Genomic DNA, 27,716 nt, shown 5'->3' with positions numbered 1-27,716 from the left:
CAGTCCTCCTGCCAGTTCTTCTTAGTAACTTTTTAACCTTCGCACGAGCACATTTTTTCAGTTCTACAACTTAAGGTACAAAAGCGTAATACTGTACAAGAATACATGTTCTAAAACATGGTGTCAAACAAAATGAAACCATGGAATAATAAGGCCCCTCCCCCCCCAGCCCCCGACTCAGGACACCCACGCTGGCGGGAAGGACACCTCCGAAGTAGCAAGAGCTCCACCTGACAAACCACGAAGGTTGCCCCTTCTCCCTGCACAAGACTTCCATTCTCTGCTCGTGTCTTCGCTCCTGCTGGGAACCCCCGCGGCTTGCGCCGAGTCCGCATTCCTTGCCCCAGGTCCAGGGTCGCCCCGCCCCCTCTCTCGCCCTGCCCCCTCCCAGCTCACGTTTCTCGCCCGAATCGCCCCGCTCACACGCTCGCCCCGCCCGCGCAATTGCTCCTCCCCGGTGGGCCTGGAAGCGGAAGTGGGGCTGGCGTGCGGCATGTACTTTGGCTCCTCCGGGCTTGTGGTAAACGCGTCGCGGCAGTTCCGGTCGCCGCCCGGCGTTGCCTAGCCGACGTGGCTTCCGGAAGTGGGGCCGGCGCAGGGCCGCCATGTTGCAGCAGGTGAGGGGCTGTTGGCGTGGGGAGAGGGCGGCGGGGGCTGGGGGCTGGGGCCTCCACATGCAGGGTCCGAGGGCACGAGTCGAGTGTCCGGGGGCCGTTGTGTCCCCGCTCCCGCCTGCTGCGCGAGCCCGAGGAGGAGCGGGTGGGGCGGAGGGCCCCGGGCTGTGTCCGGGGGGCGTGGCTGGGCCCCCCGCGGCCTCGGCGGAGGGGGCCCGGGCTGCGCAGAGGAGGGCCGTCTTTGGCGGGTGGAGAGGCGCCGTCAGCGGGTCGCAGCGCGGGGATACTGCGGGCGGGGCTGCGGAGACGCCGTCGTGTGTGAAGTTGCGGGTGGACGGGCGACGGCGAGCGGGCAGCCCGGCCCCAGGGGGCGCCGATGTCGTCACAGGAGACCCGCCCGGGCCTCGGGGCCCGGTGTCCGCGGCGGACTGACGCTGATGCTGGTTCATGGCTGGTCCGCCTCGTGATCACGTCTGTGCCCTTAGAGTTAGTGACAGTCCTCAAGTTTACGACCAGAGATTAGTAAGAATAACTTAATCTCTTACTATTTAAAAAGTGTTTTTACTGTTTGTAGCGCACTTTCGCTTAGATTATCACGGGTAGTTTTTCCTTATTGTGCACTTACTACGGCCAGGCTCTGTTCAGGCCCTGGAATAGGGCTGTGGACAGTACAGACAGGTTTCTTGCCCTGAACCCCAGGTGAGTGGGAGGGTGCCAGGGGATGGGAGCTTGTTGAGGGGTCGGGGTGGGAGACAGGTTACAGCACTAAGGGTATTTTCAGACAGTGATAGCAGAAACAAGGCAGTGTGATAGCAAGTATCTGAGAATAGGACCACCTTAGGATTTATGGTCAGTGAAGACCGCTCTGAGGAGATGGCTGAGTGGAGGAAATCCAGTGATGGTTAAATTCGGCTCTCTGAACCTACCCCCAAGCTGGAGAAAAACACACACCCATACTGATTTCCCACTTTGAGTTTGTGACCATGAACCTCAAGTGAGCCCTTAATGCTGCGGCAGTCATCACTGCGTTTCCATGATCCCCTCGCTCTCCCGCCCTCCTAGGCCGCTACTAAAACCTCTCTTCTCTAACCTTCAGCATTTTTTCCTGATCTCAGCCGATAGCCTCGCTGCTTGTTTCACTGAGAACACGGAAGCCATCAGAAGGGAATTTGACACCCCCTGCCATCTCCGTCTTTGGGCATAACTGCCCGTTTCCTCTGTCTGTCTTTTCCTGTAGTTGAGCTGTCTGGGCTCCGTTCTTAAGCTGTGCCCTCTCCGTGTGCACTGGTTTCCATCCGCTCTTACCTTGGAAGGCATTGGTTCAGTAATTCTCCCTTCTCTCTTCTGCCTCATGCTTATCGTCTTTTTCCCTGTTTAAAAGCTTGTTCACATCAGCATGTAAACATGCTTTAATTTCTCCTGTCTTAAATAAAAACTCCATTCCACCTGCCCTTTCAGCTATCACGCCATTCTTTGCTCCTCAAAAGACTTGTCTGTACTTGTCTCCTAATTCTTCTGTCTTGCATCCATTCTGGTCAGGCTTTCTCCCTCCTCGCCGTGCCATACTGAAACTGCTGTTACTGAGGTCACTGGTGACTTGTTAGAAATACAGTGGTCACTTTTTGGTAATCATCTTGCTTGTGAGCAGCATTTGACACAGTGATTGGATCCTTCCCCGGAACACTTTCTTCTCTTGTCTTCCAGGACACCACCCTCACCTTCAGCCTAACTCCTTAGCACTTCCTTTTCAGCCCCCACTCCTTGTTCCTTCTCAATTTCCTGCCCTATAAATATTGGAGAGCCCGGAGTCTGTCTTTGACATCTTCATCCTTTTAGCTGCTCAGGACAAAAACTTTGAAATCTTTCTTAACTCCTTTTCTCTTACCCCCGCATTCAACCCATCAGCAAATCCTGTCAGTTTTATCTTAAAATGTGTTGGAATCTGGCTGCTTTTCACCACCTCCACTGCATCCACCTTAGACCAAACCGTTGCTTCTTGGCTCCATTATTGGATTAGCCTCCTGACGGGTCTCCCAGCTTTGTGCCTTTGTCTTTCCCCCTCCCCCCAGTTTCCCCTCAGGTTCTTGTATTAAGAATCTGCCAGAATTTTCCTTTTTTGTTTTTCCTCCCCAAAGTCCCAGTACATAGTTGTATATCTTAGTTGTAGGTCCTTCTAGTTCTTCTATGGGGGACGCCGCCTCAGTGTGGCTTGATAAGTGGTGTGCAGGTCTGTGCCCAGGATCCGAACTGGTGAATCCTGGGCTGCCAAAGCAGAGCATGTGAACTTAACCACTATGCCACCGGGCCGGCCCCCCAGAATTTTCCTTTTAACACATCAGTCAGAACATGTCAATCCTATGCTCAGAACACTCTAATGGTTCCCCCCTCACTCAAATGTTTTTTAAAGTTCTTAATACTAGCATCTGAACTTGTACGTCCAAGACTAAACTCCTGATTTCACCCTGAAATCTGTTTTGCCCACAGTCTTTTCTGTTTTAGTAAATGCAACTCCAAGAGTGCAGAGCTATTTGTCTTTTTTCTTGTTTCTGGTTGTACGACTTAAAAGAGTACCTGGCACATAGTAGGCACTCAGTATTTATTAATAAATGAGAAGCCAGTCTTTCAAAGAGCAGGGTAAGAGAAAAGAGTGTTCTAGGTGGACTGAACCACAAGTACAGAAGGACCCAGTGGGGCACAGTCGACCTCAGTCTTAGCTGCACATTATCATCATCTGGGGAGCTTTAAAAAAAATCCAGATGCCCAGGCCACACCCCACACAAATTACATCTGAGCATCAAGGTGGGACTCAGGTGTCAGGTTTTTTTTTGAAGCACCCCAGTAATTCCAGCCTGGAGCCAAGATTGAGAACCTCTGGTCTTGTAGATCTGAATCCCTTTTACTAGCTTAGGTGCTACTCCATTTCTACCCCCCTTCACTTACTGTGTGGGCTTCTTGGCCATTCCCTGTACATACTTTGTGTCTTCCCACTTCTGTGTCTTTGAAAATATAGCTAGTCAAGGGACTAGTGTGAACAGGAGTGTACTTGCTCTGTCAAGGCCCGGCTGATAAACTCTCCTTCAGGAGTTTCTCCAGAGCCTCTTCCCTCTCTGTGCTCCCATTTGCATTTATACTTTTCCTGGCACTGATCGCAGTCTGCTGTGTATTACAGGTGATCGCCTCCTTTGTGTATTCACTCAGGCCTTCAGCAAATGTTGTAGTGTCTGACCTGGTGCTCTCTAGACACCAGGATGTATTACAATGCAGCGACAGACCTCAGCTGCCAACAGCTTAGAGTCTAGATGGAGAGAGGAGGAGTAGACTTGCAGGAAGAATATCCTGAGATAATTGTTCTAATGGAGATTTTGTCCAAGTGCTCTGGGAACATGGGAAGGCCTGGGGACTTAGGGACAGTTTCTCAGCTATTTCAGTATTTGAGCTGAAATCTGAAAGATGATTTGGTGTTCGCCTGATGGTGAGCTTCGTAGGGGGTGGGAAAGGGAAGAGCTTTCTGGGTAGAGAACACATGAGAAAGGCAGAAAGCGGGGAGAGACCACAGTGTTTCAGAGAGCCGGTAGTAACGGTATTGCTGCAGTGCCCAGTGGGAGGGAGAGTCGGAAGGCCAGTAGGGGGATCAGATCTTGAGGTCTCCTGTGCTGTGTGTGAAGGAGTTAAATTTTATCCTGTACATGTAGGAGCACCATTGAAAAATCTAGGCAGGAAGTGACATGGTATGATTTCCACGTTAGGAAGATTACTCTGGGTAGTGAGGGGCTGGAGTAGAGCAGCGATGACACCAGAGATAAAGGCAGGTGAGTGGGGAGTGGCTGGCGCTAGGAAAGAGCAGATTCATGGTTGTGGTTGAGGCTGAAGGTGAATTGCAGTGAGTTGAGGTGTGGACCACCCTTAGAAGCCTAAGGCTGTGAAAGGAAGGAACGCTGTGGGAAGGGAAGTGGAAGATAGAAAGTGGAGATTCAGAATTGGAGTTTTTAAAGAATCTTTTGTGCTCATAAAGGACACTTGAAGAAATTTGTGTGCTGATTAGAAAGATCAATAGAAAGACTTGAAGATACAGAAAGTGTAAATAAAGGGGAAATTGATGGAACAAGCCCCCGAGGAGGCAGAAAAAGAAGGAATTCCAAGTACAAATAGTTGGTTTAGCTTTGGATAAAAAGAGAAAGAGTTGTGAGGAGGGATCAGGGAAACAAGGATGCAGTCGGGTGATTTTGTGAAGGAGCCAAAAACATTGAATTTGTCCCCCAAAGCCTCAGCGTTCTCTCTGACTTTGCAGGAGCAGTGTCTGCACCCCCGTGGTTTCTCACAGGGCTCAGCAGCCTGAATAGGGATGGAGGCAGCAGATACTTGGATTACCACGTGGGGTTTTTGCCAGATGGTTGGGCTGGGGGTGGAGGAACTACACGTGCTCTTTCCCTAGGTTGTGAATTCCACATGGCTGTGATCATGTCTGAATTTTGTCTTCCATTTTGACTAATGTGTTACCTTGCATGTAGTAGGCATGCAAATACTGAATTTCATTTTACTTCATGGATATTTAATTTTCCTATTAGGACAGTAATGACGACATTGAAGATGTTTCACTGTTTGATGCAGAAGAGGAGACAACAGATAGACCAAAAAAGTCCAGAATCAGGTATGAGAATAAATTTTAAGAGTTGTATTAGTATCCAGTGCTGTTCTGTTCGTAGACTGGTGTTAGCAATGGGATTCCAGGCAGACTGGTTGCGATGTGCTTGTGAATATTATATATCGCTAGTTTGATCTTTGGCCTCAGACAAAGGTGACATTTCAGATTTTCTTTGGGAATAACTAGCATATGGAGTTTTACTCAGCACTGAGTTTTCAAATTTGCAGACAAATCCAGTTTTGTGAACACTGGCGTTTTTAATTCTAGCTACTGTTTACCAAGAATGCACCATTTCTTTAGATAGTTTCTATAGATAGATTTTGATTTGTTGCGCAAACTTTGGAGTTGCATCTTTTGTATAAACTAACATGCAAATATCAAGCCAACTATATTTCTATTCCAAATTTAGTTCTCTCTAAAGAAATTCACATAATGAAATCAAATTCTACCTAAACCTTGAAAACATTATACCAAGTGAGAGATGCCAGTCACAAAGACTACATATTATATGGTTTCATTTATGTGAAATGTCCTGAATTAGGCAATTCTGTAGAGACAAAAAGTACGTTAAAGGTTGCCTAGGGCTGGAGAGGAGTGGGGTTGGAGGTAAATGGGGAGTGACTGCCGGTGAGTACAGGGTTTCTTTTGGGGGTAAAGAAAAAGTTCTAAAATTGATTGTGGTGATAGTTGCACAATTCTGTGAATATAACAAGAACCGTTGAATTATATACCTTAAATCAGTGAATTGTAAGGTATGTGGATTATAGCTCAATAAAGCTGCTAAAAAACCAACAACTCTACCTGGTGGTACTTTGTCTTACTGCCTGAAGTGATTTCTGAGGGCCTAGCTGTCCTTTTGGCATGATTTTTTTTTTTTTAGAAAGGTTTTATTTTTTTCCTTTTTCTCCCTGAAGCCCCCCGGTACATAAGTTGTATATTCTTCGTTGTGGATCCCTTTAGCTGTGGCATGTGGGACGCTGCCTCAGCGTGGTCTGATGAGCAGTGCCATGTCTGCACCCAGGATTCGAACCAAAGAAACACTGGGCTGCCTGCAGTGGAGCGCACGAGCTTAACCACTCGGCCACGGGGCCAGCCCCGCTTTTGGCATGATTTTTGCACGTGTGAAAATAGGATTCAATCCTCAGAGTATAGTCTGTATTTCTCCAAGCTTGATAAAGTTTCTTGTTACATATTCTGTGATAGTTTATATTCAATGAGGTGTTAAAGTCATGTTTACATAGTGTATTTTCTGTGACAACAGGGCGTAGTCAAATAATGGGACTTAGGAAAAAAGAGAGGTAGGCGGTTTGCTTCTTCCTCAAGTCATCTCTTTTATTTTGACAAAACTGCATGGTTATGTTATGGCTGAAGCATTTTTCATCTACATCTACAGTACCTGTAGTAAAATGTAATTGCATTTCTTTTATTATGTTTTGGTTTTCAGACACCCAGTGGCATCATTTTTCCATTTATTCTTTCGAGTCAGTGCAATTGTAGTCTATCTTCTCTGTGAATTGTTCAGCAGCAGCTTTATTGCCTGTATGGTGACAATTATCTTGTTGTTGTCATGTGACTTTTGGGCAGTCAAGGTAGGTTTGATTGTTTTTATTTTAAAATCATATTTAATATCATGAGATTGACATATAAACAGTAAAAAAAAAAAAAAAGACGGCATTTTGGATTGGTGTTGTTACTTCAGGTCTCGTGTGTTAAAGTGCCAGGTATATCAGATCACATGCAGGTTCCTACACTACTGACTTGTCTATGCCTTATGTCAACCTACATCAGCTTTAAAATGAGACAGAAAAGGAAACAAAATGTGCCTAGCAGCTACAGACCCTGCACACTGCTTCTAATCCATACCACTGATTTTGCTTCAGGTTACTCCAGCCGCGCCATGTGTAATGTCCAGATAAGACCCGAGGATAGTTTGTCCACAAATACTTAAGGAGTGCCCACCATTTGCAGAGGTCCCATGTGTACTCTAGGGTAGTGTTTCTCAACCAGGACCAGTTTTTGGTTGTCACAGCTGGGGTGGGGGAAGTGTGCCATTGGCATGTAGTGGATAGAGGCCAGGGATACTGCTAAACAATGCACAAGTCAGCCCCACAACAAAGAATGATGCGGCTCAAAATGTCAGTAGTGCTGAGGTTGAGAAACCCCATTGTAGGGGATAGACAGGAGTGTAAGAAATGGTTTTAAATTCAAAGGCAATGATGAGTAGAGAGATGGATGGATAGATATATAGGTACATAGATGGACGTGATAAAATAACTACAGTAAAATATTAAATGTAGACTCTAGGTGGTAGGTATATGGGGCTTCCTTGTAAAACTTGATATTTCTGGGTGTTTGGACATTTTCATAGTAAAATGGTGGGGAAAAAATCAAAGGCAAGAAAGAAGCAGAAGCTAATTTTGGAATTTCAGAGACATTTATATTGATTCAAAAATCAGTAAGATGTTACAAGTCTATTCATACCACCAACCCAGCCGTTTTTAGACCTTTCGATTCTTACAGAAATCAGAAGTGGTTGGCTTGGTGGTGGCCAGTTTCAACAGTCCACAAAGTGCTGAAAATGAAGGTTACAAAAGTCTCTTTTCTTTAGGATTTTCTTTTGTACAGTCATCTTTGGCTTGTATTTCTTTGAATTTCATTTGTTGCTTTGTGTTCTAAATGTTTACCGTATCCTGGTCACAATTTTGTTTTAAGGAATATTTCTTTTTGTTGTTCTTGTAATTTTTGTTTAGCCATATAGAACATGGCATTTAGTCAGTTCTTCCTGGTCATTTCCAAACTCTCAAAATTCAATAATTAAATCTTTTCAGATTAAGAGTTTTAAAAAATGTGGCCAAAAAGTATATTTTCTGGTAAGCTGGGGTTTTTTTTTACCCCCTAAAACAAGGGCCTAAAAAGTGTCACCTTTTTGAGTTAGCCCTGATGGCCTAGTGGTTAAAGTGTGGCGCCCTCTGCTTTGGTGGCCCAGGTTTGGTTCCTGGGTGTGGAACCGTGCACCTGTCTATTAGTAGACATGCTGTGCTGGTGGCTCACATAGAAGAACTAGAAGGACTTATGACTAGAATATACAACTATATACTGGGGCTTTGGGGAGAAAAAAAAAGAGAGAGAGGAAGATTGGCAACAGATGTTAGCTCAGGGTGAATCTTTCCCAGCCCCCCCCCCCCCAAAATCACCCTTTTTTCTTTGGCAAAATTACTTTTAGATATCCAGACAATTGAGATATGAAACAAAATTGAAAAGTCAAGAATGGGGAAATTATTGAGTGTGGACCCTTTGGGAAAGGGGGTAGGCAGGGTCCTGAACCTAGTTAGGACAGAGATGTGTCATGATTATTATAAATCTCAATTCACTTGTCAAAAGAAGAGATATAATTATTTAAAAAGATGAATTAAAAAATTTAAATGTTATAGCCTGTGGGACTTTTGGTTTTATTCTTTACTCTGACAAATAGAGTAAGAAAGGTTAAATAATGGTTTTGAAATTTTAAGGTAAAATTTAGTAAAATTTAAAACAAATTGTGTATCTTCTACAACATTGGAGAAGATAGGAGCAACTAAAACATAGTTCATAGAGCAAGAGGAGGAAAACAAAACAAAAGGATACTTTAACTATCGCAAGGTGATGGGAGTAGTAGCAAATTAGTTATAACAGTACATGTAATTTGATTAAACTCTCATTTTAAAGATAAGAATTCTAAAACTGGGTCAAAAATCAGAAGTCCAACCAAAAAGATCTAACTAAAATCATGACATTGGAAAAAGTAAAAGGTGGCAAGGATAATATCATACCAATTCAAACAAAAAGAAATGTGGCATTGTAATATTATTGTCAGACAGAAGAAAGATGGAACAGAAAGATCATTTTACGAATCACAGTGAAGATCATTCATAGAATGACATTATGTCAGACTGTGTATAGTGAGAAACTATGAGAAGCACTGGAAGATGGAACATTAGTGTGACAGGAGTCCAGTAAACCACTGTCTTTGACTGATCAAAGCAACGAAAGTAAATAAGGTCTAAAGGATCTGAATGAAATAACAAGGTCGATTTAATAGAAGTATCTGGAACTTTGTATGTACAAGGATAATACCTTCTTGTTCAGTTCCTGTGGAACATTTGCAAAAATTGATTAAATATCACTATGAAGAAAACCCAAATAAATTACCCAAAGCAGCTACATTTTTGAGTTGAGTCCAGCAAAACTAGAAATTAATTAAAAATGATTGTCAAAGTTGGGTTTTTTCTTTTTTTGGTGAGGAAGATTGTCTCTGAGCTAACACCTGTGCCAGTCTTCCTCTATTTTGTATGTGGGACGCTGCCACAGCATGGCTTGATGAGTGTTGTGTAGGTCTGTGCCTGGGATCTGAACCCGCAAACCCTGGGTCACAGGAGCGGAGTACTGCACACAAACTTAACCACTATGCCACTGGGCTGGCCCCAAAATAGCAATTTAAAAAAGCCAACCAGCTAAATATCTTGGCTTAGAAAGGAAACAAAAACTGTAAATATAGATTGTGTACATCTTAATGATAATGATCATCTATATTGAAACTTTTAGAATGTGTTTAAAGATGAATTCAGAGGAAAAACAATAGACTAAAGGCTTTTCTTATTAGACAGAAGTCCAGAAGTTTCAAAAACAAAAACAATAAGAAATTAGGAAATAATAATGATAAAAGCAGAAAGTAAAGTATGGGAAAATGGCAGAGTTTGAAAAATATTCTGAGATTTGTTATTTGACAATGCCAATAAAATCGAGCTCTGACTGTCTTCAGTCTTCATTGCCAGCTCCCCTCTTTGACTTAGCCTTTAAATGTTAGCGTTTCTACAGAATGCATTGTGGTCTTTAAGGCTCCTCCTCTTCTTCTGTACTCCTTTTCTAAGTAGTGTCATCTGTGCCTCTGATTTCAGTTGCTTATCTGTAAGCCGAGTTCACTATATCCCCAGTCCAGGTTGGTCCTCACAGCTCCAGATCTATCCATCTGTCTTCTTGACATTTTTACTTGGCTATCTTGGAGGCTCCTCAAATTCAATATGTGTAAAATACTGGTTTTTATCTTCCAGCCCCAAAATGCTGCTCTTCCATCAGTGTTCCCTTTCACACGGCCTGGAATCACTATTTTTTTGCTTGAGCAAACCAGAAATATATGAGTTGCTTTTTTCCTTTCTCATATCCAGTTAATCACCAAGTCCCAGAGATTTTACTTTCTTCCTCAGGGCCTACTGTTCTACCTGGAACATTTTTCTCACTCCCACATTGCCTTAACACAGGGATTCCTAATCTTTTTTGTGCCATGGTCTTGTGAAGCTATGAATGTTGTTAAACATATAAAATGCATAAGATTGCAGAGGAGGTCATTTTTACTGAAATATAATGAAAACATATTAAAGAGGCAAATTTCTCATTTACTAATAGGTACTTCTTTATTAATGCACTAAATAGAAAGATCTAGCAGCAGGTCTAATTATTTTGACAGCATCGATGAGCATAAATAATATTTTGTGATACCTGTAACAACTACAGTACAGTATGCAAAATATCTGTGGTTTTTATTGTGACAAAGTCACAGGTATTGTTAATTCTATTGTGGTGTATTGTCTACACTCATAATTTAAAGAAACCAAATTTCAACCAAAAGTTAGTGACAATAAAGATATAATTTTTTTTCCTATTCAAGTTCCCGGAACCCCTGAATATATTAGTGGACACAACTAATTAAAACTCCCCCGTGTTTTCAATTCCTGTTTATCCTTTCAATTTTTATTCCAAATGTTGATTCCTCAGGAAGACAGTTTCTCACTCCCAGACTAGATCGTATTCCTTGTTAGACTAGTGACGTCCCATACTTCTCCCTCACAACATTTATCATGGTTGGTAATGGTGCACATGGCATTGGTTGACCACCTCTCTTCCCACAACACTTGAAGCTCCATGAGGACAGAGATGATATCTGTTAGTCACCTTTTTATTACCAGCACATAGTAGGTGCTCAATAAATATTTGTTGAGTAAATAAACATTAGGAAAACTATCAAAGTAATTTGTTACCTTAGAGGAAAAGAGCTATTTGTTGAGTAAATAAACATTAGGAAAACTATCAAAGTAATTTGTTACCTTAGAGGAAAAGAGCTTGTTTCATTTGAGGTACTGAAGGAAGGAAGTGCCTATAACCATTGTCTTAGTCAGTTGTAACAGCTGTAAGAGAATACTATAAACAATAAGAATTTATTTCCCAAGTTCTGGAGGATGGAAGTCCAAGATCAGTGTGGATTCTGGTGAGGGCCCTCTTCTGGGTTCCAGACTGCCAGTCTCTCTTGTATCCTCACACAGTGGAGAGCAGTGAGGTCGAAAGCTCTCTCTTGACTCTTATAAGGACACAGATTCTGATCAGGAGGGCTCCACCCTCATGACCTCTTCTAATCGTAATCACCTACAAAAGGCCCCACCTCCTAATACCATCACGTGGTCGGGGGGTAGAGTTTCAACATATGAATTTTGGGGGGGACACAGGCATTAAGTCCATTACAACCATTTTTAGAGATAGACAGTTAAAAAATATATGTAACTCTAGTCAGGATATGTAGGAAAAAGTAGGTCCCAGTAGCTAAAGAGTAAGGAGTTTAGGATCACATTAGAGAATTGGAGAAAGGACAAGAGTTCATGAGGGAAAAGAGAGCGCAGTGTTATGGGTATGCTTACCCTGTCACCTGTACCCCTGCTGTCTTGCCATTGCTGTTTTATCTAATCTCTTTTCCAGGCCTGGTATGTAGTCATCTTTAACTGGATACTGTGGAGGTAAAGCTGATGACTTTTCGTTGGTGAAATGTTACACTAAGATATGACCTTATGACGGATCTTTAAATAATGCTTTTAAAATGTGTGTGTCTGTATTCATCTTTACCAGAACGTCACAGGTAGGCTAATGGTTGGCCTGCGTTGGTGGAATCATATTGATGAAGATGGAAAAAGCCATTGGGTGTTTGAGTCCAGGAAGGTAAATAGCCCTTTTTTTAAGCATCATTCAATGGATTATGTGTAGATTAATTTGGATATTTAAGGATGAAGTATTCAGGATTAAGAGTACTGTCCCAAATCACTTGGTATGTCAGCACTAAATCAGATGGCCTTCTAAAACTTCCTACATTTTTCTGTCTCGTTGAGACCGGAACAAGGTGTGTAGAGGAGAGAATCCAGTGAGAGGGCTTTGGCTCAGAGTTTATACGGTATGCTAGGCTGCCTGTCCGGGGCTGCCTTGCCTGGTACAACCGTCTCCAATAGCTTGTTCTGTCCTTGCTCCCATGGTCCTCTTCCGTTTGTGGGCAGGAAAAAGAGCAGGATTGCAACTGGACAGAAAATCTGCATTGATCAGAGTAGTCTATTCTTCAAGCTGTGCCTTCAGGAGCCCTGGTCTGTTTTGAGTTAGCCTGCTTATCTATAGTGAACATTCATTTTCCCTGTGGAAATCAGTTTGGGAACCAGAGGACAAAATTCTTGGAGACAGTACCAATTAAATTGCTTGCCTTCTGCTTGGAAGGGTCTTGGCAAGTCCTTTTCAGAAAGCAGCATTGTGCTCAGTGAGCCCATATTCCTTCATATTATAAAATCTACCTTGAAAGCAACTCACCACCCTTTTGAATTCCTGGGTATTTCTAAGATGTGGTCATTGTCCAGAATCCCTTGATTCTATTTCATTCTCTGGACCCTGACTTGACCTTTTAGTTTCCAGGATGTCTATAGCTTTAATTTTCTTGATCCTCCCCTAAAAAATATCATTCAAAGCTTCCTTATGAATAAGCAATATAAGTGCTTATAGAATAGAATAGAAGCCTATCAGAGACTGCCCTTACTGTCTTGGGTCATGAAAATCTGTCCATTCTGCCCTGAAAATGCAAAATTATGGATTTAAAACAAAGTATATTAAAACCACTTCCTAAAATTACAGTAGTAGTAGATCTATTCTTTTGGTGGGTGGGGGAGTTTCTCACTTAGGACTTGGGTTGTCTGTATTAATTTATTTGAATTTGAGGATAAGATGTTTTTCATTAAAAATGATAAACTTTTTACTGATAAATATCACAAAACATTGGTTATTAAATTCATGTTTTTTTGTAGGCATCCTCTCAAGAGAGTAAAACTGTTTCTGAGGCTGAATCAAGGATCTTTTGGTTAGGACTTATTGCCTGTCCAGTGCTGTGGGTGATATTTGCTTTTAGTGCTCTCTTCTCCTTCAGAATGAAGTGGTTGGTGAGTATCAGTGTAGAATACTAATAATCCATTAGGACGGCTGATGGGTAATCATAATAAACAACTGTCTGTGTTAACGTTATCTTGCATAGGCAGCTTCATCATATATTTCCCATGTTTTGGTCCCCAACTCTACTTGTCTCTAAGTACTGGAGAGCAGAGTTTTGTTAAAGACCTCATTTCACCACTTCTCCAAGTGCCTAGCAGAATTTTGATTTAGCCCACCTTGTACAGAGATTACCATATTTATTATATTATTACTTTGTTGAATGAGGATATTCATTATGCAAACAAACCTGTATAGCTTAGTTTGGATCTAACAGAATGGTCTTTTCTGAAAATGTTGGTTGATAACCTATTCAGGTTATCTTTCTTACAGTAAATCTTGCCAAAACTTAGTGACTTAAAATGTCAACAGTCGTTTTATGATCTCTCTCAGTTTCTCTGGTTCAGGAACTTGGAAGGGGCTTGTCTGGGAGGTTCTGACTTGGGATCTGAGGTAGTTGCAGTCAGACAGTGGCTGGAGTGGCTGGGGCTGGGAAGACATCTCCTCTTCATGAGGTCCCCTGGCCTCCCACGTGGTCTCTCCACGGGCTGAGCGTGGGCTTCTTTGCTGCCTCGTGGCCCTGGCAATTAGACTGTTTACTTGGAGGGTCGCAGCTCCAACTGAGAGTGTTTCAGCTTACAAGCTGAGTTGCTTTTTATAACTGGATTAGTTTGCTGGGGCTGCCATAACAAAGCATCACAGACTGGATGACTTAAACTACAGAAATTTATTTTTGTACAATTCTGGAGCCTTGAAGTCTTAGATTAAGGTGCCGGCAGGGTCGATTTCTCCTGAGGGCTCTCTCCTTGGCTTGTAGATGGCTGCCTTCTCTCCCTGTGTCTTTACGTGGTCTTACCTCTGTACGTGACTGTGTCCTAATCTCCTCTACTTATAAGGACCCCAGTCATATTGCATTAGGGCCCACCCCAATGAACTCATTGTACCTATTACCTCTTTAAAGACCCTGTCTCTAAATCCAGTCACATTCTGGGATACTTGGGTTAGGACTTCAGCTTATGGATTTTGAAGGGGACACACTTCAGCCCATAGCAACAACAGCCTCAGAAGTCACAACATCACTTTTGCCACATTTTTCAAGGGAATGGGAATTAGGCTCTATAGCTTGATGGGGGAGTAAGAAGCTTCTTGAAGAGCGTGTGGAACAGGTGATATTATTGCCACCATCTTTGGAAAATATAATCTGTCACTTGATCCGAACTGTGAGTCTTGTTCTTTTAATAGTTGAGTTTCTCACTTAATATTTATAAATATCAGATATATTTTGGCCTTAATTATGTTTTTTTCCCCTATTTTTTGTATTTCCTTGTCTCTATTTTGCTATATGTGTTCTCTTTTTCTTTGTATGTGCACATACATAAAGACTTTCGCTTTTGGGATTTGGATGGTTTATTGTCTAGTTTTTCTAGTAGTTACCTTTATTACATTTATATCATACCCTCTTTAGTGAATTAGGAAATGGATTTGATATCTATTGGTTTCCTGCTATGAAAGATGGTAAATGCTCATGCTCTCTCCCCCTTTCCTCCCTGCCTTCCTCTGGATTTTTGTTGGTTATAGTCTTATTTTAGTTATTTTAAATAACACTTAAATCTGTTTATTGACTTAGAGACTTGTTTAGAAAGGGAATGAAATAAACGCTCTTATATTCCCTCCTTTGTTTTTTCCCTTTCTAACACCTGAGTTTTGTTTGTTCCAGTATTTGTTGTTTATAGCAGTTGCCTTTTGAAATGGTATTTCTTACTGGTTGTTCAGTCTTTCATCTATTGTTAAGTGTATTGATCTGTCCTTTTATTCGAGCTTCTCCTTTTGCCTCCCGGTTGGCTATGTTTTATTGTTGGGTGATTTTTTTCCAAAAACTTGTAGGTGTTATTTTCCTTTGGCTCTGCCATGTTTAAGAATACGAGTCTATTGACTTTCTTCTTTTTTTAATTGAAGTATAATTGACATACAATTTAATATTAGTTTCAGGTGTACAACATAATGATTCGACATTTGTATACATTGCAAAATGATCACCACAATAAGTCTGGTTACCATCTGTCACCATATAAAGTTACAGAGTTTTTTTTATCTTGTGACAAACACTTTTAGGATTTACTTTCTTAGGAACTTTCAAATTTCCAATACAGCGTTATTGACTATAGTCACTGTGCTGTACATTGTATCCTTGTGACTTACTTATTTTATAACTAGAAGTTTGTATCTCTTGATCCTCTTCACCCATTTCCCCAACTCCCAACCCTCTTCCCCTCTAGCAACCACCAGCCTGTTCTCTGTATCTGTGAGTTTTTTGTTTGTTCATTTGTTTTGGATTTTTGGTTACACATATAAGTGAAATCATACCGTATTTGTCTTTCTCTGTCTGACTTATTTCACTTAGCATAGTACCCTCACGGTCCATCCATCCCTCCGTGTTGTTGCAAATGGCAGGATTTCATTCTTTTTTATTGCTGAGAAATATTCCATTGTGTATGTGTGAATGTATGTGTATACACATACACACCACATCTTCATGCGTTCATCCAGTGATAGACACTTAGATTGTTTTCCTATCTTGGCCGTAGTAAATAATGCTGCAATGAATATAGGGGTGCATATATCTTTTGAAATTAGTGTTTTCGTTTTCTTTGGATGATATGGTAGTTCTGTTTTTAATTTTTTGAGAAACCTCCATACCATAGTGGCTGCACCAGTTTACATCCCCACCAACAGTGCCTGAATGTTCCCTTTTCTCCACATCCTTAACGCTTATTTCTTGTCCTTTTGATAAAAGCCGTCCTGACAGATGTGAGGTGATACCACATTGTGGTTTTGATTTGCATTTCCCTCATGATTAGTGATGTTGAGCATCTTTTCCTGTGCCTGTTGTCTTCTTTGGAAAAATGTCTGTTTTGATCCTCTACCCATTTTTTAATCGGATTGTTTTTCTGCTATTGAGTTTTATGAGTTCTTTATATATTTTGGATGTTACCCCCTTATCGGATACATGATTTGCAAGTGTCTTCTCCCATTCAGTAGGTTGCCTTTTCATTTTGCTAATGGTTTCCATTTCTGTGCAGAAGCTTTTTGGTTTGATTTAGTCTCGGTGGTTTATTTTTGCTTTTGTTGCCATTGCCTTTGGAGTCAGATCCAAAAAAAAAAATCACCAAGTGTGATGTCAAGGACCTTACTGCCTATGTTTTCTTCTAGGAGTTTCATGGGTTCCAGTCTTAGATTCAAGTCTTTAATCCATTTTGAGTTAATTGTTGTGTATGGTGTAAGAAAGGAGTCCAATTTCATGGTTTTGCCTCTGGCTCTCCAGTTTTCCCAGCACTGCTTATCGAAGGACTGTCCTTTCACGGTTGTATATTCTTTCCTCCTTTGTCATAAATTAATTGGCCATATATGTATGGGTTTATTTCTGGACTTTTTATTCTGGTCCATTGATCTGTGTGTCTATTTTTATGCCAATATCATACTATAATGTTTTGATTACTAAAGCTTTGTAATATAGTTTGAAATCTGGGAGTGTGATGCCTCTAGCTTTGTTCTTCTTTCTCAAGATTGCTTTGGCTATTAGGGATCTTTTGTTCTATACTAATTTTAGGATTGCTTGTCCTATTTTTGTGAAAAATGCCATTGGAATTTTGATAGGGGTTGATTGAATTTGTAGATTGCTTTGGATAATAGGGACATTTGTACAATATTCTTCCATTCCATGATCATGGAATATTTTTCCATTTATTTGTGTCATCTTCAATTTCTTTCATCATTATCTTATAGGTTTCAGTGTACAGGTCTTTCACCTCCTTGGTTAAATTTATTCCTAGGTATTTTATTCTTTTTGATGCAATTGTAAATGGGATTGTTTTCTTAATTTCTCTTTCTGATAATTCTTTCATAGTATGTAAAAAGCACAGCAGATTTTTGTGTATTGATTTTGTACCCTGTAACTTTACTGAATTCGTTTATTAGTTCTAACAGCTTTTTGGTGGAATCTTTAGGGTTTTCTATAAATAAAATCATGTTGTCTGCAAATAGCGACAGTTTTACTTCTTCCTTTCCAGTTTGGATGCCTTTTCTTTCTTTTTCCTGCCTAGTTGCTCTGGCTCGGACTTCCAGTACTATGTTGAATAAAAGTGGTCAGAGTGGGCATCTCCTGTTGTTCCCGATCTTAAGGGAAAAGCTTTTAGCTTTTTGCCATTGAATATGATGTTAGCTATGGGCTTGTCATATATGGCCTTTGCTATGTTGAGGTACATTCCATCTGCACCTACTTCGTGAGAGTTTTTATCATAAATGGATGTTGAATTTTGTCAAATGCTTTCTCTGCGTCTGTTGAGATGCTCCTATGCTGATTATCCTTCATTTTGTTACATGGTGCATAATGTGGATGGATTTGTGGATGTGGAAACATCCCTGCCTCCCTAGACTAAGTCCAACTGGATCATAGTGTATGATACTTTTTTTTAAAGATTTTTTTATTTTTTAATTTTTTTCCTTTTTCTCCCCAAAACATACATACATAGTTGTATGGTACATAGTCGTATATCTTAGTTGTGGGTCCTTCTAGTTGTGGCATGTGGGACGCCGCCTCAGCGTGGCTTGATGAGTGGTGCCCTGTCCGCGCCCAGGATGGGAACCGGCAAAACCCTGGGCCACCGCAGCGGAGTGCGGACTTAACCCCGCGGCCACGGGGCCGGCCGGCCTGTGTGTGATCCTTTTAACGTACTGTTGAATTTGGTTTGCTAATATTTTGTTGAGGAATTTTGCATCTGTGGTTGCCAGGGATATTGGCTTGTAGCTTTTTTTTATGGTCTGCTTGTCTGGTTTTGGTATCAGGGTATTGCTGGTCTTGTAAAATGAGTTTGAGATCATTCCCGCCTCTTCAGTTTTTTGGAAGAGTTTGAGAAGGATAGATATTAAATCTTCTTTGAATGTTTGGTAGAATTCACCAGGGAAGCTGTCTGGTTCTGGACATTGTTGGCAGTTTTTTGATTACTGATTCAATCTCCTTGACTTTATTCTTGAATGATGACTTGGCTAGGTTAACATTTTTGGGTCACAACTTCTTTCTCTCAGCATTTAGAAGATATTACTTCGTCATTTTCTTATATTGAATATGTAGAGAAATCTGAGGCCAGGCCTCCTTACCTCCATGTATATAAGTGAGCGAATAATTTTTTTTTCCTGGACAAAGAATTTTTTTTTTATTCTTGAAGTTTTAAAATATCATAACCAGAATGTCTTTTTGTTTATCTTTCTATATTGATTTTTCTGGCAACTTTGTGTCCCTTTAATATGCAGGCACAGGTTTTGCTTTGAATCAGGAAAATTGTCTTCTGTTAAATCTTTAAATGGATTTATGTTCTATTTTTGGGCTTCTCTAAGTCTGAAGTACCAGTTATTTCTGTGATGGATCATTTTTACCTCTTCTCATCCACCACCTTTAATTGCTTTGAACTCTCGTCTTTTTCCTTTCTACTTACTCACTTAGCAAATGTTTTTAAGAGTCTGCCATATGCCAGAGCTGTTCTAGGCACTGGGGACAGGGTTAGGGGCCAGGTAAAAAGATAACTTCTCTGATAGAGCTCACATTCCAGTGGAGCAGAGTGTAAACAGGCAGTAAATAAGATAGCGGGGGATGTTAGAAAGATAATGACACAAGAGAATAGAGTGGAGAATGCAAGGGAGAGAGCAGTGGCTTACTTTAGATTGGGTGGCCTGCAAGGGCTTCTCTCTGTACTTCCTTAGCTCTGCCCGCTCCATTTTCGTCTCCTTCTGTTGTCTTATCTTACCTTCATGCTCTTTGAGTTCTTATCTTTAGCTTCTTCTGTAGGGTTAAGTATTCCCAGGAATGCTTTTATTTTGGTGAACTCTATTTCTTTCAGAATAGATTTTTCACCTATCTTTTGCATTGTGTTCTTTCCTTATTTTGGTTTTTTACTATAGTTTGCATAGATGCTTTCCTAAACCCTTTCCCTCTCCATTTTGCTCATGCTTCGGGTGGTAGCTCTGTCCAGGTCTTCTCATTATGCTGGTTTAGTGTGGGTGGATTCTCCTGGACTGCCTTCCCATGTTGTCTGAGACATCTAGGCTCTGTTGTGAGCTAGTTTGAATGATGTCTTTGGTGGCCTGAAGGCGCAGATGTGAGGAGGAGAATGCAGCCTGCCTTTGGTCACCTTGGCTGGTGGCCACCTGGCTTGCGCCTGGTTTTGCCTGGAGTTCCTGTTTCCTGGATGGGCGTATGCTCTGTTCTGATTCTACCCTCCTGCTTTTAGGAGGCGGCCCTGGAGCCTTTGTATCCATCCATCTGGGAGAGTCAGCCCAGTCTTTCTCTAGCAGTGTTTCCGTTTCTCTAAAACAGAGTAGAGATGTTATGTGAAAGGTGATTTGGGCTCTTCTTACGTTAAGACACAGGGTGGGGCCAGCCTGGTGGTGCAGTGGTTAAGTGTGCACGTCCTGCTTCAGCGGCCTGGGGTTTGCCAGTTCGGATCCTGGGTGCGACATGGCACCGCATGACACGCCATGCTGTGGTAGGCGTCCCACATATAAAGTGGAGGAAGATGGGCACAGATGTTAGCTCAGGGCCTGTCTTCCTCAGAAAAAAGAGGATTGTCAGATGTTAGCTGAGGGCTAATCTTTCTTGAAAAAAAGACACAGGGTGGGCTGGGGGCATCTCCTGAGCCCTCCTTGAGCATCTTGCCACCCTCTGTTCTCTTAAGGTGATTGGCTTGATGATTGTCCTATGCTTCCTCTCCTCCTCCTCCCCACCAGGGAGGCATCACCTTGGCAAGCTGCTGGGATTTTCCTGCCTCTGCTGGGTCACTCTTGGTTTGGTTGGGAGGCACTTTTGCTCTCGTCTGTTTTTGCATTTTTTTCTTAGCGCTGTCTATATCCTCTGCCTTTTTTTTTTTTTTAAATGTTTGCCAGCTGGCAATTTTTTCTTTTTTTTAAAGATTGGCTCTGAGCTAATATCTGTTGGCAATCTTTCTTTTTCCTTCTTCTCTCCAAAGCCCCCCAGTACATAGTTGTATATTCTAGTTGTAGGTCCTTCTGGCTGTGCTATGTGGGACACTGCCTCAGAATGGCCTGATGAGCAGTGTCATGTCCGTGCCCAGGATCTGAACTGGCGAAATCTGGGGCTGCTGAAGTGGAGTGCGCAAACTTAACTACTTGGCCATGAGGCCAGCCTCCGCCTCTGGCCTGCTGCCTCTAAGTTGTTGGGGGTGGTGACTATTAGTGAAATTTCCCTTAGAGCTTCTTTGGAGAGTTAGGAGCTGTATAGAGTGGGGCCAAGCTGGCTCCTTCTCTGACCACAGCCCTTTTTTATGTTTATTGGTCCTAGCTTATTTGCCTTTAAAAAAAAAACCACCATTTGCTGTTTATATCTTAAGAGGAGGGAGATCTTGATGTCTGGCTTCACTATACCATCTTAAAACCAGAAGTCTGCTTGTTTTAACTTACAAATACATTTTAAAATTTGTCATCATTGAATAACCTCGATGCCTCAGCAGGATCCATGCTCAGTCTGTGAATTCAGGTGGCCCTGGCATGTTGGTGAATACATACTAGGAGGGCCCCAATTTGAGCAGCATGGAAAGTTGAAGGAGATTTATGTAAATAAAAATATAGTGTTATGTTTATTTAGGTAACTAGCAACCTTATATAATTCTAATCTGTTTATTTCTGTGAAACGTAAGTTTAGAACAGAAAGTACAACTCCACTTCTTTTACTAGGAATTTGAACCTTTTCCTTAATTAAACGTTTAAGTCCTCTACTCGCTTAAAGTCAGCTGTACATCTTGTTAAGGGTTAAGGACAGTAAGTCTGGATTGGAAAAAGATATTCTGTTTAGCTTTTTACAGATGTAAACATTTCCCAGGTAATCCCTTTAATAGCATATTATGGGTTGATGAGTTGTTTGTTCTGAAACAAGGGTTAGCAAACTGACCTGCAGGCTAAATCTGGCCCAACACCCATTTTTGTAAATTTTTATTGGAATACAGCCTTGCCTATTCGTTTGCATATTGTTTGTGGCTGTTTTGAGGCTAGAATGGCAGAATTGAGTATTTGCAACAGAGACCATAATGGCCTGCAAAGCCTAAAATATTAATTATCTGGCCTTTTACAGAAAAACTTTACTAACCCCTGTTCTAGAATATTTTAACCATGGGATCTCCTCACGTTGTCCTAATTAACTTTTCTTCCATAATATTTAAAAAGTAGGCTTGAGTTTATTATTCTCAGTCCTTAGTGATCTTAGTAGGGTCACCTAAAGGATCCCTGATTTGGCCACAGGAAGAAACGACTCTGCCAAAGTGCATTTCCTCCCAGTGTTCCATCCCTCTCCACCCCGCTTCTTGCCCCCTCAGCTTGCCCCGTCTCTCTCCATCCCCCTCCATCCTTCTCCACACCTCTCCCCCCTCCTTCTTGCCCCCTCCTTTCCCTCCGTCTCCCTCCATCCTCCTCCATCCCCCTCATCACAGAGGGAAAACACCTGTTGAGTGCTGCCTTGAGGCACTGGTTTGCTTTCCCAGAAGCCAGTTAGCATAAAGCAGAGATTCACCTCTCCAGGCTCTGTTTATTGAACTTGATTTCTCTCTTGACCATTCTTTTTTGTAATTCTTAAAGGAATAGTTAACATTTGAGCCTCTTCTGAGTCTCATTTACTTTTTTTCTATCTTTAGTAATAGACCTATGGAAAATATTAGAGAATGGTCCCCACATTGCATCCCCAGGGGCTGGCGTGGTGCCTGGTATATAGCATATGTGTTTAATAAATATTTGCTGGGTGGGTGACGTCATGCCTTGTGCATAGCATGTATCAGATAGGTCTGTTCTGGCAAGTTGAGGACTCTCATTGGCACAGCCCCTGCTGCGCAGAGCTTCCTCCTCCTCCTCTTTCCCATGGCAGTCTGCCTTGTCGCAGTTATGGTGTGAAGAAAGGTCAATTAATTTTAGGCCAATAACCATTGATTATTTTTCCCTTTCCCAGGCAGTGGTTATCATGGGTGTGGTGCTACAAGGTGCCAACCTATACGGCTACATCAGGTGCAAAGTGGGCAGCAGAAAGAATTTAACCAGTATTGCTACATCTTATCTTGGAAAACAGTTTTTAAGACAAGTAAGTGTTTTCTGGATGTGGGGGTAATTTTAATGTGATCAGTGACTAATGCAATGATTTTTAATTCTTGTGGAGTTTAATTTTTATGAAATACTTTAAAAAATAAGTTTTTAAAGGCACTTATTTAAGTATGAGATGATGATGATAAAGGTATTTTAATTAGTCTTTGAAGGCTTTTAGGATATTCCAATGTCCTAAATAATGTGTGTCCTGAAATTATTTTAAAACCAGCAGGTTGAACTATCATTGCTGGTAACTTATTTAAAAAAAAATTGCCCTAAGTTCAGTTGCTTTCCATTCATTCTGGTGGCTCTAAATGAACAGTTTTGAAGAACGTATATTGTATGGTTTTGGGGTTTACAGTAGGAACAAGTAGAAACATAATAAGACTGTCTCATTAAAGATTTTTTTATGGTAATGACATTTTTTTGTTGTTGTTAGAACATACAGGGTTTACTAGAATTCCCCAATATGAAGATTTAAATCAGGGTTTTCAGTGGGTTAAGTAGTATTCATAGGTAAATAGTATTGGGTAAATCTCTTGGGAAAATTGAGTAGGTCTTTGTATGAGTGATACCTCACATTTGTTTCGTGCAGTAAGTTGGGCAAGTAATGTTTTTTGGGATGGTGGTTCTCAAACTTGAACCTGCATAGGAATCATCTAGAGGGCTAAAATGCAGGTTCCTGGGTCCCACCCCCAGAGTTCCTTATTCACTTGGTCTGGGACGGGGGTCTCATAATTTTCATGTCTGACAAGTTCCCAGGAGATGGTGATGCTGCTGGTCCAAGGATTATGTTTAGATAACTAAAGCCCTGCAGAATTAAGTGATTTCTCAAGAATATACAGCTAATAAGTGGTATACAGCTAAGGCTTAACCCAGCTCTCCTTGCTTGAAATTCGTTGTTATTTTCATTGTACTATACAGTTTCTCTTGTATAAAAGATAAGAAGTAGAGAAAACGAATGTTCTTGTGGGGACATCATTCTTCTCTTTAGGAATTTTTACATGGTCCCAGTATGCCTTTGCTGTGGTCCACCTTATGGTAATTGTCAAATGTGTGCTTAATAGGTTTTTTCCTTAGCATTTTCAGTGTTTCTGAAGTGAGAAGAGACATTGAATACAGGTAAATTGGAACCTGGAGCCTGATGTAACGTGGATAGGGTTAGTAGACTTGCATAATAGCTGGCGATGCTCTGCTGGAATATGACTGCCTTGCTGGACGTCTTGGTGGATCCATTGATTTACTTCTCCAGCATGTCCATCATTTTTAACATAGTTGGGCCATAAGGTAATGTAGTAGCTGGTTCTGCTTGCAAATAGGAAATGTTTTCCTAGGCCTCATGCTTTGAAGTCTGTTAAGTAAAGTAGCTTTTAATATTAAGGAGTTCTTTCTCTTTTGCAGAACACCGGAGATGATCAGACTTCCTGAAGAGGACTAGAGAAAGCTTGTGTGTTGTGTTACACTGGGAAACAACTGAAGAGATTCTTGACTCTGAACCTTTTAGAACTCAGTACATGTTGCAAAGAGGAGTGTTGGGTTTGTTTTTCCATTTACAAATTTACTTTAAAAAAGGAAAAGTAGTTTTCGTATTAAATTTTTGTTTTCATTCTAGCATTTTGGGGCTTGAAAGTATGGTGTTGTAGAAATATTGTCAGAATTTAGTTCATGGTATACTTATGTGTATGCACATAGTCATGTAATACCCATATATCCCAAATTCATGAAAGTGTTTGTGTTCACGTACGTATGTAATGGAGACCTTTGCATTTTGATCCATAGAACATAGGAGGATGTTCTTAGTCTACATCAAAGCTCTATGTATTTACGTATGATTTCTGTAGATTATTTTCGAAGAAAGTTTTGCTTCCATGTTAAGAGTGAGCACTTTGGCTTATATGTAAGTTAGAAATAATTGTTAATTTTACAACATAATATTTACTTCATGATGAAACTTCTTATCCTAGGCGTTCACAGGCAGGTAAAAGCCAAATTCGGGCCAGTGGCATTAACTAATTTCTAAGATTTTGTTTATTTTTATTTGTAACATATCATGTACTTAAGGCCCAATTAATATAAATGGAATTTTTATAGTTTATATTTAAGGGATACCTAGAGATTGCTGCTGTTCTATTTATTTTTTGGAAAACATAGCCAGATTTTGCTTTGGAACTTCCCGGAGGCTCTTCAGTGGTCCTTGGCTTAATGAAATCTATCTTTTACCACTAAGAGTATTATTCTTATAATGTCATAGTGAGAATAATCATTTAAATGCTTGGCATAATAAATGCCTAAAAGACATTTTATTTTATGAATCTATTTTTTCTTGGTATAATGGGGATATTGTAAATCATGTATTTGTATTGATGGTATTTCTTAAAGCAATATATGTAACAATCTACAAACTAGTGTAGGCATCTGTAAATTCTGTTGTAGGTATGGTAGTCCCCCCGTATCCGTGGGGGATATGTTCCAAGACTCCCAGTGGATGCCTGAAATCACAGGTAGTACCAAACCCTGTATATACTATGTTTTTTCCCCTATACATACATATTCGAGGTGTGACAGCAAAACTAACATGAATTTCTTTTTCCTTCATAATTTCGTGGATAGAAGATTCGTTCTTACTGTAGATCTTAGCAACCTCAGCATACGAGTTTTTTTTCTTTCCTTAAGTTGAAAACTTTTACCTTTTCACTTAAAGGAAACACTTCACAACTTCTCTGTGGCATATTCGAATTGCCAGCATCACTACTCTTGTGCTTTGGGGCCATTATTAAGTGAAATAAGAGTTACTCAAACACAAACACTGTGATACTGTGACAGTCGATCTGATAACCGAGAGGGCTACTAAGTGACTAACAGGTGGATAGTATATATAGTGCGGATGCATTGGACGGAGGGATGATTCATGTCCCGGATGAGAAGGAGCAGAATGGTGCAAGATTTCATTACGCTACTCAGAATGGTGTGCAATTTAAAACTTGTGAATTGTTTATTTCTGGAATTTTCCGTTTACTATTTTTGGACCACGGTTGACTGGGGGTAACTGAAACCGTGGAAAGTGAAACCTTGGATAAGGGGGAGCTATTGTATACTGTAAACTTTATTGGAGTCTTTTAATCAGCGCGTTATTTCGTGAATGTATTTATACATCGTTAAAAACTTTGAAAAGGTGTTTTGTTTAATGGAATAAATGTCTTTATTGGAGTGATAGCTTTGAAGGTGCATACCTATATTTGTATAAAACTCTACTGTTTACAAGCACTTTGACACATGTAATCTCTTTTGATCCTCATGACAAACCTGTTAGGTGTGATGCCCATTTACAGATGACAAAATGAAGCTTCAGGTTATTGAGTGACTTGCCCAAGGAAATACAGATTGGAGGAAGACCCATCAGGGGGTATTACCGTTTTTAGAGTGAATATTTGTCTCTAAATATCCTTTCCTTTCTTAAGAATCATTAATTTATTAAGTCATTAATTTATTAAGTACTGGTTTGCCATTTTACTTATACTCTTCTGGTGAGGAAGGTGGATGCTGCGTAAAGATATGTTTTAATTTAATCTGAAAGATCGAACCTAAATCTTTAGAGTTGAGAGTCTAACGGGACACATTAGTATAGTTCTTGAGGTACCTATGTTGTTATTTGAACCTGCAGTCCTAAGCAAATACGCATGTGGCATATTTTGGAATTTTGGAATATGCATGTGGCAGGATCTACCACTTATCCCCCAATATCCATTTTTCCCTTCTGTGTGCTTCCCACCTATTGGCTGGGACATGGCAATGAAGACAGATTTTCTGCGTGCGTGGCGCTTTTTCTTCCTGCTAGCTGAATGTAGACATAATAGAGGGAGCTTGAGCAGCCATCGAGGCCAATGGGGTGGAAGCCTTGTTTTGTGAACAGCAGAGAACTGAGGTAGAGCTTTGTCTGAGTTCCCTCTGATGGGATAGCAGCTCTGACCTGCCTGCTGAATTTTTAAGTGAGAAACAAACCTCTGTCTTGTTTAAGTGTTAGTGTTTTGGCTTTTCTGTTGCTCATAGGCTTAACCGAATTCTTCATGAATATAGTACATTATATTACAGTAACATCCCCCATAATTGTTTCCATGAATATAGTATTTGAGATGTAAAAATTCAGTAAATACATATTTGCCCTTTCCTCTGTGTACTAATTAAGCTACTATAGGTGCTAATGAGTCCAGCTGTTCCAGATGCTATTGCTACATAAAAATTCACCCCAAAACTTAGCAGTGTAAAAAGTCGTTTTATTTTGCATACACATGCTGTGGGACAAGAATTTGGGTGGAGCCCAGTAGGGACAGCTTTTTTCTGCTGTCTGGGGCTCAGCTGAGAAGATTTGAAGGCCAGGCTTCACATGCTGGCTGGGGGCAGGAAACATCTGGGGCTTTCTTCAGCCACAGGTCTTGGAGGTTGATGTTGGCTGTCAGCTGGGACCTCAGCTAGGTTGTTGTTGGAACACCTACGTTTGTGACCTCTGTGTAGGCTCATTTGGGCTTCTCTACAACCTGGCATCTGGGTTCTAAGAGCAAGCTTCCCTAGAGAGCGAGAAAAGTGTGTTTTTATGACTAGTCTCGGAATTCACATAATGTCACTTCTGCTGTACTCTCTTGGTTGAAGCAGTCAGCAAAGTCCCTTCGAGTTCAAGGGAAGGCTAATAGACCCCACTGCTTGATGAGAGGACTATTAAGGTTACATTATAAGAAGAATATGTGGGATGGGAGATAATGTTGGAGACATGTTTGGAAAATAAGGTGACAGCACACCTACTGTAAACATTTCATCAAGACTGAAAAATTACTTGAAAGAGGCTGAGGGTAGTAAGTGTTGTTTTCCCTCTTATCTTCCCTGGTTCAGCCTTGAATACAGGTGAATTGACTGAGTGGTGCACTTAAAATGAAAGCAATGTCATATCCTCCAGCCCCCAGAGTACTTTGACCCAAACCTCTGAAGTAAATAGGAAGGGGTGAGTGTGTGTAGAGGTGTCGGCACGT

The 27,716-nt window shown here is 41.1% G+C and overlaps 1 protein-coding gene across 6 annotated transcripts; it reads left to right on the top strand.

Moving 5' to 3' along the window:
* The first annotated feature begins 403 nt into the window (after positions 1-403).
* On the top strand, positions 404-25,911 carry LOC100073135 (trans-golgi network vesicle protein 23 homolog B). Of its 6 annotated transcripts, none has more exons than XM_023653540.2 (7): positions 404-617; positions 5,180-5,262; positions 6,701-6,845; positions 12,184-12,273; positions 13,392-13,523; positions 22,568-22,696; positions 24,100-25,911. In XM_023653540.2, the coding sequence occupies exons 1-7, from the start codon at positions 606-608 to the stop codon at positions 24,124-24,126; spliced, it is 618 nt and encodes a 205-aa protein (XP_023509308.1). In that variant the 5' UTR covers positions 404-605; the 3' UTR covers positions 24,127-25,911. The 6 variants fall into 6 exon arrangements, with proteins under 6 accessions (XP_023509308.1, XP_070084319.1, XP_023509307.1 ...); XM_023653539.2 differs by lacking the exon at positions 404-617 and adding an exon at positions 758-1,136; XM_070228217.1 differs by lacking the exon at positions 404-617 and adding an exon at positions 882-1,313.
* The last annotated feature ends 1,805 nt before the right edge of the window (positions 25,912-27,716 follow it).

This window comes from Equus caballus, chromosome 11 (assembly GCF_041296265.1).
Source record: "Equus caballus isolate H_3958 breed thoroughbred chromosome 11, TB-T2T, whole genome shotgun sequence".
NCBI lineage: Eukaryota > Metazoa > Chordata > Mammalia > Perissodactyla > Equidae > Equus > Equus caballus.
Note: the sequence above shows the minus strand (reverse complement) of the source record. Positions and strands in the feature narration are given on the sequence as shown.

Excerpts from the sequence above, each read along its gene's own strand:
- LOC100073135 (XM_023653539.2), top strand. The coding sequence starts at position 1,062 with ATGGCTGGTCCGCCTCGTGATCACGTCTGTGCCCTTAGAGTTAGTGAC. Across the intron at positions 1,137-5,179 it reads AAGTTTACGACCAGAGATTA|GACAGTAATGACGACATTGA; the intron begins GTAAGAATAACT and ends TTTTCCTATTAG. Across the intron at positions 13,524-22,567 it reads CCTTCAGAATGAAGTGGTTG|GCAGTGGTTATCATGGGTGT; the intron begins GTGAGTATCAGT and ends TCCCTTTCCCAG.